A 12,952-nucleotide genomic window follows, 5' to 3' on the forward strand; every position below is an offset into this window, starting at 1 on the left:
CCCCCCCACCGCATCCCAAAACCAGTCCAGCTCGTCCCTGCCTCCCTAACCTGTTCTTCCTCCCACCTATCCCCTCCTCCCACCTCAAGCCGCACCTCCATCTCCTACCAACCAACCTCATCCCGTCCCCTTGACCTGTCCGTCCTCCCTGGACTGACCTATCCCCTTCCTAACTCCCTACCTACACTCACCTTTCCTGGCCCCATCCCCGCCTCTTCGACCTGTTTGTTTCCTCTCCACCTATCCTCTCCTCTATCCCTCTTCTATCCGCCTCCCACTCTCTCCCTATTTATTTCAAAACCCCCTTCCCCTCCCCCTTTTCTGATGAAGGGTCCAGGCCCGAAACGTCAGCCTCTCTGCTCCAATGATGCTGCTTGGCCTGCTGTGTTCATCCAGCCCTGCACCTTGTTGTCTCGGATTCTCCAGCATCTGCAGTTCCTACTATCTCTGGCCTCTTCTCGTGTTGGTCTATCTACATACTGTGTCAGGAATCCTTCCTGAACACACTGGACAAAATCCGCTCCATCTAAACTATTACAACTAAAATGTTTCCAATCAATATTTGGAAAGTTGAAGTCACCCATGACTACAACCCTGTGACTTCTGCACCTTTCCAGCATCTGCCTCCCAATCCGCTCCTCTACTTCTCTGCAACTATTTGGGGGTCTGTAAAAAACCCCCAACAAAGTGACTGCTCCTTTCTTGTTCTGGACCTCAACCCAAACTGACTGGTAGACGGGTCCCCAGGACCTGGTAGGATCTATCCCAGAATGTTGAGGGAGGCAGGTGAGGAAATTGCTGGAGCCTTGTTATGAAATCTTGTATCCTCTTTAGTCACAGGAGAGGTCCCAGAGGACTAGAGGATAGCCAGCATTGTTCCTTTGTTCAAGGGCAACAGGGATAATCCAGGAAATTACAGGCCGGTGAGCCTTCTGTCAGTGGTAGGGAAATTATTGGAGACAATTGTTACAGATAGGATTTACTCATACTTGAAAAATGTATGATAGACAGCACAGCTTTGTGTGGGGAAGGTCATGTCTCCCAAACTTGATTTGAGTATTTTTTGAGGAAGTGACAAAGATTATTCACGAGGGCAGGGTGGTAGATGTTGCCTTTATGGACTTTAGCGAGGCCTTTGACAAGGTCCCTCGTGGCAGGCTAACAAAGAGGGTGAAGTCACATGAGATCTGCAGTCAGCTGGTAAGATGGATGCAGAACTGGGTTGCTCAAAGAAGACAGAGAATAGCAGTGGAAGGGTGTTTTTCTGACTGGAGATCTGTGACCACTGGTGTTTCACAGGGATCAATGCTGGGACCCCTGTTGTTTGTAATATATGTAAATGATTTGGAGGACAATTTAGGCGGCCTGATTAATAAATTTTCGGACAACACGAAGATTGGGGGAGCTGCGGACAGTGAGCAGGACTGATAGAGGATACAGGAGCACACAGCTGGAGACTTGGGTGGAGGGATATGGACCAAGTGCAGGTAAGTGGGACAAGTTTTGTTAGGGAATATGGTTAGCGTGAACCGAAGGATCTGTTTCCAAGGTGTATGACTCTATAATTCTCTGAGGTGATGCATTTTGGGAGCTCTAATGCAGGAGGGAAGTATACAAATGGCAGAACCCTGAGTAGCATCAATATGCAGAGGGATCTAGGTATGCACATCCACAGTGGAAACACAAGTGGATAAGGTGATCAAAAAGGTGTACGGCATACTTGCCTTCATCAGTCAGGGCACAGAATATAGAAGGTGGCAAGTCATGTTGCAGTTGTATAGAACTTTAGTCAGACCACATCTGGAATACAGTGCACAGTTCCAGTCATCACACTACCAGAAGGATGTGGAGGCTTTGGACAGGGTTCAGAAACGGTTTACCAGAATGTTGCCTGGTTCGGAGGATATTAGCAATGAAGAGAGATTGGACAAACTTAGTCTGTTTTCACTTGAATGTTAAAGAACATAGAACATAGAACAGTCAGCACAGTACAGGCCTTTGGCCCACAATGTTGTGCCGACCAATTATCGTACTAAGGTCAATCTACCCTGCATACTCTACATTTTACTATCCTCCATGTACCTATCCAAGAGTGGCTTAAAAGTCTCTAAAGTATCTGACTCCACGGCCACTGCCGGCAGAGCATTCCACCCGCCCACCACTCTCTGTGTAAAGGATCTACCTCTGACATCTCCCCTATACCTTCCTCCAATCACCTTAAAATTATGCCCCCTCGTAACAGTCATTTCCACCCTGGGAAAAAGTCTCTGACTATCCACTCTATCTATGCCTCCCATCATCTTGTAAACCCCTATCAAGTCACCTCTCATCCTTTGCTCCAATGAAAAAAGCCCTAGCTGCCTCAACCTTTCCTCATAAGGCCTGCCCTCCAGTCCAGGCAGCATCCTGGTAAATCTCCTCTGCAATCTCTCTAAAGCTTCCACATCTTTCCTATAATGAGGTGACCAGAACTGAACACAATATTCCAAGTGTGGTCTAACCAGAGTTTTATAGAGCTGCAGCATTACCTCACAGCTCTTAAACTCAATTCCCCTGCCGATGAAAGCCAAACACACCATACGCCTTCTTTACAACCCTACCAACTTGTGTAGTGACTTTGAGGGATCTATGGACATGGAAATCAAGATCCCTCTGTTCCTCCACACTGCTAAGAATCCTGCCATTAACCCTGTATTCTGCATTCAAATTCGACCTTCCAAAATGAATCACTTCACACTTTTCTGGGTTGAATTCCATCTCACACTTCTTTGCCCAGCTCTGCATCATGTTGCAACCTACAACAGCCCTCCACGCTGTACACAACTCCATCAACCTCCTTGTCATCGGCAAACTTACTAACCCACCCTTCCACTTCGTCATCCAAGTCATTTATAAAGATCACAAAGAGCAGAGGTCCCAGAATAGATCCCTGTGGAACACTACTGGTCACTGAGCTCTAGGTTGAATACTTTCCATCTACTACCACCCTCTGTCTTCTATTAGACAGCCAGTTTTGCATCCAGACAGCCAAATTTCCCTGAATCCCATGCCTCCTAACTTTCGTGATGAGCCTACCATTTGGAACCTTATCGAATGTCTTGCTAAAATCCATATATACCACATCCACTGCTCTACCTTCATCAATGCGTTTTGTCACATCCTCAAAGAATTCAATAAGGCTTGTGAGGCTTGACCTGCCCCTCACAATGTCATGCTGACTATTTCTAATCAAACTGTGCTTTTCCAAATAATCATAAATACTATCTCTCAGAATTCTCTCCAATAATTCGCCCACCACAGAAGTAAGACTGACCAGTCTGTCATTTCCAAGATTATCCCTATTCCCTTTCTTGAACAAGGGAATGACATTTGCCACTCTCCGAGCTTCTGGCACTACTCCAGTGGACAGTGAGGACGCAAAGATCATTGCCAAATGGGCAGCAATCTCTTCCCTTGCTTCCTATACTAACCTTGGGTATATCCCATCTGGCCCAGGGGACTTATCTATCCTCATGATCTTCAAAATTTCTAGCACATCCTCCTTCCTAACATCAACCTGTTCGAGCATATCTGCCTGTTTCATGCTGTCCTTACAAACGTCAAGATCCTTCTCACTGATGAATACTGAACCAAAGTATTCATTGAGGACCTCCCCTACCTCCTCTGACTCTGCACACAAGTTCCCTCCACTATCCCTGATTGACCCTACCCTCACTCCTATCTATCCTCTTGTTCCTCACGTAAGTACAGAATGCCTTGGGGTTTTCCTTGATCCTACCCGCCAAGGTTTTCTCATACACCCTTCTAGCTCTCCTAAGTCCATTCTTCAGTTCCTTCCTGGCTACCTTGTAGACCTCTAGAGCCCTGTCCAATCCTTGCTTCCTCAACCTTAGGTAAACTTCCTTCTTCCTCTTGAATGTTGAAGGGTGAGGGATGGCGTGAAAGAAGTTTTCGAAACGTGCTAGGCAGAGAATTCAAGGACAAGAATCCAACAGGACCATAGCGCAAATAATATGAAGGGGACTGAGAATGTCAAGAAGACAAGCCTTAAGGCGTTATGTCTTAGTGCATGGAGCACTCCCAATTAGTCACACAAATAGATATGAACAATATGATATGGTTTGGATTACACAGGTTGTAAAATGACCGGGGATGGGAACTGAACATTTGGAAGGTTTTTTGGGAAGGACCAATAAAAAGGAAAAGAAGGTGGGTAGAACTGCTGGTTAAAGGTTAAAATTAAACCAATTTGACGAAGGATATTAGCTCTGGTGAAGTGGAATGTGTATGGGTGGAGCTCAGAAACACAAAGAGGCAGAAAATGATTGTGAGGGTTGTATGCAGACCCCCAAACTGTAGTGCTAACACTGGGAAGGCTTTAAACAGGATATTAGAGATACAAGCAATAAAGGTACAGCTGTAATTATGGGTTACTTTAATCTGCATATAGTTGGGGCAAACTTCATGGTACTGATGTTGAAGAGAGACTGATCAATTTGGACTATATCCACTGGAGTTTAAAAGAATGAGAAGGATCTCATAGAAACCCCAAGTAACATCATTCTCACATCTCAAATAAAACTAGTTAGGTTGTTAAGACTTATATTGAGGATTCCCACCATCCCAGTAATCACTCTCGTAAAGCTATGTTGTAATCCCTCCATAGCCAGAACATCCATCCTCAGATAAGAAGACCAAAGTTGCACACAATACTCCAAGCATGGTCTCACCAAGGACCTGTATACTTGCAGCAAGACATCCCTCTTTCTGTACTTGAATCCGCTCACTATGAAGGCCAACATACCTTTCCGCCCCTTCACTACCTGCAATCTCACTTACAGGGAGGGAAGGATCTAGTAGGTTCATTATGGGGGAAGGTGCCTGGCTGGCCAGTTATGGGACAAGAGTCATTTCTGGAATCTGTGGGCCAGTTGGTGTGACTCTACTGGAATAAAAAACGGAAACATGCAGCAGTTGATCCATAGGCCTGCTGAGTATTTCCAGCATTTTGTGTTTTATTTCAAGATTTCAGCATCTGCAGTATTTTGCTATGGATTTAGTGGTTAGCTGGATGTAACTGTGGGGTTCTTGACAATTTTCTGTGCATATGGTTTGGTACCTCTCAGAGTCCAGTTTCATCAGTGCCCGGACATCGAAGCAGAACTGCACGTCTGTCACTGTACAACTGGGGTAGGCTTCACTGAAACAAGAGAAAAAGCCACATCAGAAGCTGCCAATATTTCACTCCACTTTGCAACACTTTAGTAACTTCTCACTAAAAACTCATCCAGCACATAGGAATAGCACAGAAATACAGTAAATAGACTCAAACAAATATCTGTCTCAGTTTCTTTATTCATTAACGGGATGAGAGCGTCGCTGGCCAGGCAGCATTTATTGCCCATCCCTAATTGCTCAGAGTCAACCACATTGCTGTGGGTCTGGAGTTACATGTAGGCCAGACCTGTGAGGATGGCAGTTTCCTTACCTAAAGGACATTAGTGAACCCGGTGGGTTTTTCCCCAATAATCGACAATGGATTCATGGTCATCATTAGATTCTTAATTCCAGATAATTTATTGAATTCAAATTCTACCATCTACCATGGCAGGATTCAAACCTGGGTCCCCAGAACATTATTTGGGTCTCTAGACTAACAGTCCAGCGATAATACTTCTTGGCCATCGCCTAGTTACACAAGCACAAAACTATAAAATCACAGACACCAACTAATCATCATTTGGTGCTTATCCTCCAAAAAAGCTCACCTTTATCCACACACACACACACACACACACAAACACACACACACAACTGCGGGGAGTTGGTTTCAGCAGTAATTGTCAAAGTCCAAAGTTTAATGTGGGCTATTATCCACTTGCCATTGGAAATTAAGTGACTTTGGTGAAGCAAAGATTTTGATATAAAAGTCTAGATGTAGACAGAATGCTTCCTCTAGTTGGGAAGCCAAGAACCAGGGACACAATCTCAGGAGATTGAGTAGGCCATTTGGGGCCAAGGTGAGGAACCATTTCTTCACTCAGAGGAATTCACACCACAGAAGGTTGTGGAGGCCAAGTCACTATATATATTCAAGAAAGAGATTTATGATTTTTTAAATTAAAGGCATCAATGGGTATGGAAAGAAAGCAGAAACATGATGTGGAGATAGACAATCAGCCATGATCATATTGAATGGAGCAGGCTCAAAGGGCAGAATGGCCTACAGTTGCATCTATGTTCCCTGTTTAATTGCTAGATCAATTAGTGGAAGGGTCCCTGTGCTGAAGGCTACCTAGCAACAGCCTCTGGATTGCAGTTACTGTGTTTTCCAGCAGGCCTAGGTGAGTCAGTTGAAGAAAGTCCTCCAGGCTGGAGAGGTCAGTCTTTGACTGTTCTGAAAAATAGCAGAAAGCCCATATCAGGATCAGCTGCAAAAATTTCTCATGGCTGAAATATTATAAGAACCTGATGAAGTCAACTATCAGAATTTCTAACTATTTCTCATCTGAACTGAAGTCTGGTTTGAAAAAACAAAAACAGAAATTGTTGGAAAATGTCAGCAGGTCTGGCTGTATCTGTGGAGAGAACTCAGAGTTAACATTTTCAATCCAGTGACCCTTCTTCAGAACCTTTGTTCTTCATTCTGAAGACGGGTCACTGGATCCAAAACATTAACTCTGAGTTCCCTCCACAGATGCAGCCAGACCTGCTGACATTTTCCAGCAATTTGTTTTTGTTTCTGATTTCTAACATCCACAGTTCTTTTGGTTTTTTTTATTCTGGTTTGAAGATCTCATTAGTCCTACAACTACTAACATTGTAATCTTGATAACGGGAAGTCAACGGACAGTGAGAAGTCCAACTTTTATTTATCCTTTGAATTCGGAGCCTTGATCACATCAGGATGTTTTCTCATTTACTTCTTTTAAAAAAAGCAAATAATCTCTGCAAAGCTGTACTGTCTTGTTTGTTGTATGAATTTAATTTTAAGTAGCAGCTTAGTAGCTCATCAGTTTTGCCACTTATTGTTTACAATAAACAAGTTATTTCTGAGTCTGTTGAAGTATCCTGGTGAAAGTCTGGATAACGGCAAACACTTGTATACTCCAACTCACATTCATACACTCTCAGCAACCTCTGTTCAAGCCATGCTCTGGTCATGAACAACTATAAAACCTCATTACTCACTGGAAATGTTTAATAATGAGATTTGTGTCTGTGATTTCCTTTGGGATTTGTGAAATCATCAGCGTTCTTGCCACCTACAGAGGAGAAATGTCACAGTTAGAATTCAGAAAACTTGAATCATCTAGAGGACATCAAACTGACATTCCCACAAATCCAGGCTATCCTCATCAAAAACCTCAACTCCCCAGGGATCTCCAAAGCCAAACCAAGTGTCTGAATGCATTTGGAATACTGTGCACTGTATTGATTACCCAATTTAAGGAAGAATGTAAGTGTTTTGATAGCTGTTCAGGGAAGGTTTGCCAGATTAATACCTGAGAGGGTTATTCTATGATGAAAGGTTAGACAGGCTAGGTTCAAAGTTTGGTGTGGGAGAAATGGGTTCCAGCTCAGAGGCCACTGACACCAGTACTGGGAAAGTGTGAGCTGTACCATGTTCTTGCAAACTGTATAACAATGGAAAGAGTGAGGGTTTAAAACTAAATAGTAGGGCAAAGGGATCTAATGTAGAAAGATGTGATATATCAAAGAGTAGAGACAAGATAAGAGAGGAAAATAGTAATATGGAAATGAGAGTCAGGGTATGGCAGGAAAGGCAAAAAGAAAACAGCTAGCATGATACCAACAGAGATAACAAGGTGTAGAGCTGGATGAACACAGCAGGCCAAGCAGCCAACAAACTGATGTTAGAAAGACAACAGAAAAAAACCTAAAGGTTCTGCATCTGAATACACATAATAGACCACAGAAACAGGCCCTTTGGACCATCATGTCTACACCAATGAACAAACAACAAACTACACTAATCCTATTTATCTGCACTTGGTCCATATCCTCCTATGCCCTGGAATTTTAAGTTCTCATCCAGATGCTTTGTCAATGTTGTGAGAGTACCTGCCTCCACCACCCTCTCAGGCAGCATGTTCCATATTTCAATCATCCTCTGGGTGAAAATATTTTTCTCAGATTTCCTCTAAAACAGTTACTCCTCACCTTAAACTTATGCCCTCTGGGCTTAGACATGTCTGCACACAGGGAAGAGTGAAGTTCAAAACAAAGCAAATAAATTGAAGTGAAGTAAATTAAGTATGATAGGACTATTACAGAGATGGGGCAGCAGAATGACAAGAAGTGGGTCCTGAATACTGGGGGTTTTATGACATTTAAGAAAAATAGGAAACTAGGTAAAAGTGAAGAGTTAGCACTGTTACTCAATAATGGTACTTCTGCAATAGAACAAAGAACAAAGAACAAAGAAAATTACAGCACAGGAACAGGCCCTTCGGCCCTCCAAGCCTGCGCCGATCCAGATCCTCTATCTAAACCTGTTGCCTATTTTCCAAGGATCTGTATCCCTCGGCTCCCTGCCCATTCATGTATCTGTCTAGAAACATCCTAAATGATGCTATCATGCCCGTCTCTACCACCTCTGCTGGCAACGCATTCTAGGCACCCACCACCCTCTGCGTAAAGAACTTTCCACACATATCTCCCTTAAACTTTTCCCCTCTCACCTTGAAATCATGACCCCTAGTAATTGAGTCCCCCACTCTGGGTAAAAGCTTCTTGCTATCCACCCTGTCTGTACCTCTCATGATTTTGTAGACCTCAATCAGGTCCCCCCTCAACCTCCATCTTTCTAATGTAAATAATCCTAATCTACTCAACCTCTCTTCATAGCTAGCGCCCTCCATACCAGACAACATCCTGGTGAACCTCCTCTGCACCCTCTCCAAAGCATCCACATCCTTTTGGCGACCAGAACTGTATGCAGTATTCCAAATGTGGTTGAACCAAAGTCTTATACAACTGTAACATGACCTGCCAACTCTTGTACTCAATACCCCGTCCGATGAATGAAAGCATGCTGTATGCCTTCTTGACCACTCTATCGACCTGCGTTGCCACCTTCAGGGTACAATGGACATGAACACCCAGATCTCTCTTGTGCATCAATTTTCCCCAGGGCTTTTCCATTTACCGTATAGTTCGCTCTTGAATTGGATCTTCCAAAATGCATCACCTCGCATTTGCCTGGATTGAACTCCATCTGCCATTTCTCCGCCCAACTCTCCAATCTTTCTATATTCTGCTGCATTCTCTGACAGTCCCCTTCACTATCTGCTACTCCAACAATCTTAGTGTCATCTGCAAACTTGCTAATCAGACCATCTATACCTTCTTCCAGATCATTTATGTAAATCACAAACAACAGTGGCCCCAACATGGATTCCTGTGGAACACCACTGGTCACAGTTCTCCATTTTGAGAAACTCCCTTCCACTACAACTCTCTGTCTCCTGTTGCCCAGCCAGTTCTCTATCCATCTAGCTAGTACACACTGGACCCCATGCGACTTCACTTTCTCCATCAGCCTACCATGGGGAGCCCTATCAAAATAGTTAGAGATGACTTTGGTTCAGGAGATCAGGATGCAGAAAGGTTTGACTGAAGAACAGAAATAATAGGGAAAGAAATCATTCGTGAAGGTGGTCTACAGGCCCCCTACCAGCGACCACAATTGAGGACAAGGTATACAAAAATAAATACTGGATGATTACAACACAGGAATGACAATAATCATGGGTGATCTTAATCCACATATAAACTCGAAAAATCATACTTCACTAGCAGCTCAGTTGAGAAGTTCATAAATTGCTTTCAAGACAGTTTCTTATAGCACATTTTGGAACTGGCCAGACAGCAGCTTATATCACAATCAGTATTGTGTAATATAACAGGATTAATTAATGACCTCAGAGTTAATGGCACCTCTAGCAGCAGCCACCAAAATATTTGAATTTTACATCCAGTTTGAAAAGGAGAAGTTTGGGACTAAGACTAGTATTTTATATCTAGATAAGGACAACTATGGATGTGAAATGATGAATGGCAGAGAATGAATGAAAGGTTAATCAGGAGGAAGAAACCAGAGGATGAAAACAAATTAGCTATCAATGTAAAAGCAAATAGCAAGAGTTCCTACAGGCAATCAAAATGAAAAAATCCAACTAAAATGAGTGTTGGTGCTCCAGAGAGTTAGAATGGGGAGTTCATGGTAGATAATAAAGAAATGGTAGATAAGATGGACAAATATTTTGCTTTTGTCTTCACTGTGGAGGATACACAAAACATTCCAGTAATGTGGCAAATCAAAAGGTGGAAGGGAGAGATGAATTTAGCAAAATTACATTCATGAGGACAGCTGCCTTGATTGATTGATTTATTGTCACGTGTACCGAAGTACAGTGAAAAGCTTTGTTTACGCGCGGTACAGGCAGATTATAGGTAAGCAAGGATGTACAGATCCAAAAGAGGCAAAGAGGTTACATTGCACAGTGCATGCGCTAGGTGAAATCAACATTAGCAAGATTAGCATTATTTGAAGCTAGGGAGTCCATTCATCAACTTAAGAACAGCAGGGAGGAAGCTGTTCCTGAACATGTTCGTGCATGTGTTCGGGTTTCTGTATCTTCTGCCTGACGGAAGAGGTTGTAGGAGGTCATTACTGGGATGCGATGGGTCTTTGATGATGTCGGCTGCCTTTCCACGACATCGAGCCGTGTAAATGGAGTACATGGATGGGAGGTTGGCTCCTGTGATAGTCTGGGCTGTGCACACCACCTTCTGTAGTTTCTTACAGTTCTGGGCAGAGCAGTTGCCATATTGGGCTGTTATAGACCCAGACAGTATGCTTTCAATTGTGCATCTGTAGAATTTGGTGAGGCACCTTATGGACATGCCAAATTTCCTGAGCCGCCTGAGGAAGAAGACGCATTTTTGTGCCTTCTTGACCATTGCATCTACATGTGAAGTCCAGGACAGGTTGTTGGCTACCGTCACTCCAAGGAACTTGACGCTATCCACCCTCTCAACCTCAACTCCGTTGATGTAGATGGGGATGTGTTCTTCTCCTCCTCTCTTTCTGAAGTCAATGATCAGTTTTTTAGTTTTGCCAACCTTGAGAGAAAGGTTGTTCTCGTTGCACAACATCACCAAACCCTTTATCTTCCTCCCGTATTTTGACTCATTGTTGTTAGATATCTGTCCTAATACAGTGGTGTTATTGGCGAACTTGTGGATGGCATTTGTTTGGAATTTGGCAACACAGTTGTGGGTGTAGAGGGAGTACAGTAGGGGCTGAGGTTGCATCCTTGCAGGGCTCCAGTGTTAAGAGTTATTGTGGAGGAGGTGCAGTTGTCTATCTTCACCAATTGCGGTCTGTGAATCAGAAAGCTGAGGATCCAGTTGCAGAGGCGGAGCCAAGACCAAGGTCATGGAGTTTTGAGATCAGTCTGGAGGGCATAATGGTGTTGAAGGCAGAGTTGTGGTCAACGAGCAGTCGTCTGATGTAGGTGGCCTTGTTATCCCAGACGTTCCAGGGATGAGTGCAGGGTGAGGGAAATGACATCCTCTGAGGGCCTGTTATGTCGGTAGACAAACTGTAGGGGATTGAGGCAGGTTGAGAGACTAGAGTTGATATGGACCATGAACAGCCTCTCGAAGCACTTCATGAGGTCAGAACCACTGGGCAGCAGTCATTAAGGCACGTTGCACGTTGTTTTTTAGGTACGGGGTTGATGGTGATCTTCTTGAAGCAGGTGGGGACTAAGGCTTGTAGGAGGGAGAGGTTGAAGATGTCGGTGAATGCCTCCGCCAGTTGGTCCGCACAGGATTTGAGAGCTCGGCCGGGGACATCATCTGGGCCCATCGCTTTCCTCGGGTTGATTCCTATGAAGACAGACCTGACATCTGTAGCAGTGACCAAGGGAACAGGTGTCTAGGGCTGTCAGAGTAGGCATCACCGCGCCACTGGCATTCTGCTCAAACCGAGCATAGAAAGCGTTGAGCGCATCAGGGAGGGATATGTCTTTGTCTGCTATCTTGCTCTGCTTCATTTTATACCCCATAATTGTCCTGAGCCATCTAATGTGTGCTCTGGCTGACAAGTTGCCAGGTCCAGATGGACATCATTCTAGAGTCTTAAAAGATGGGGTTGATGAGGTAGTAGATGCATCAGTATTAATTTTCCAAAATACCCTAGATTCAGGAAATACTCCCATCAGACTGAAAGTAGCAAATATAACCCCTCAATTCAAATTAAGGGCCAGGCAGAAAACAACTTGTGGCAGAGCTCAGTAGGAACAGGGAATTCTGGATGTGGTGACATGAAATGACAAAAATTTGATGAAAGAACCGAGGATGAAAGAACCTCTATGAAGGGGCGGCACAATGGCTCAGTGGTTAGCACTGCTGCCTCACAGCACCAGGGACCCGGGTTCAATTCCACCCTCGGGTGACTGTGTGGAGTTTGCACATTATCCCTGTCTCTGCGTGGGTTTCCTTCGGGTGCTCCGGTTTCCTCCCACAGTCCACAGATTTGCAGGTCAGGGTGGATTGGCCATGTTAAATTGCCCATAGTGTTCAGGAATGTGTGGATTAGGTGGTTTATACGGGATGGGTCTGGGTGGGATGCTCTGAGGTTCAGTGTGGACTTGTTGGGCTGAAGGGCCGGTTTCCACAGCATAGGGATTCTGTGATCTGTGAAGCAGGAACCATGATATGATAGAATTCGCTCTGCAGTTTGAGACAGAGGAGCTGGAACCATATACAAAGGTATTACAACTGAGTAAAGTTAACTACAAAGACATGAGGGAGAACCTGGACAAACTTGTGTGGAAGGATGAGGATGAGTTCAGCTAAGCGGATGAGGGTGGCAGGGGAGGGGGACTGGTTGGGCTGCGGGACAGGAAGAAGTGGA

The 12,952-nt window shown here is 44.3% G+C and overlaps 1 protein-coding gene across 1 annotated transcript in view; it reads right to left on the bottom strand.

Annotated features, from left to right (window-relative positions):
* Positions 1–12,952, bottom strand: part of tmem63c (transmembrane protein 63C) — a 151,688-nt gene that overhangs the window by 96,753 nt on the left and 41,983 nt on the right. The window contains 2 exon segments of the mRNA XM_048599981.1: positions 5,120–5,200; positions 7,192–7,265. Of these exon segments, the coding sequence (XP_048455938.1) occupies positions 5,120–5,200; positions 7,192–7,265 (155 nt within the window).

The sequence above is a fragment of the Rhincodon typus genome, chromosome 8, assembly GCF_021869965.1.
Source record: "Rhincodon typus isolate 14 chromosome 8, sRhiTyp1.1, whole genome shotgun sequence".
Lineage (NCBI taxonomy): Eukaryota > Metazoa > Chordata > Chondrichthyes > Orectolobiformes > Rhincodontidae > Rhincodon > Rhincodon typus.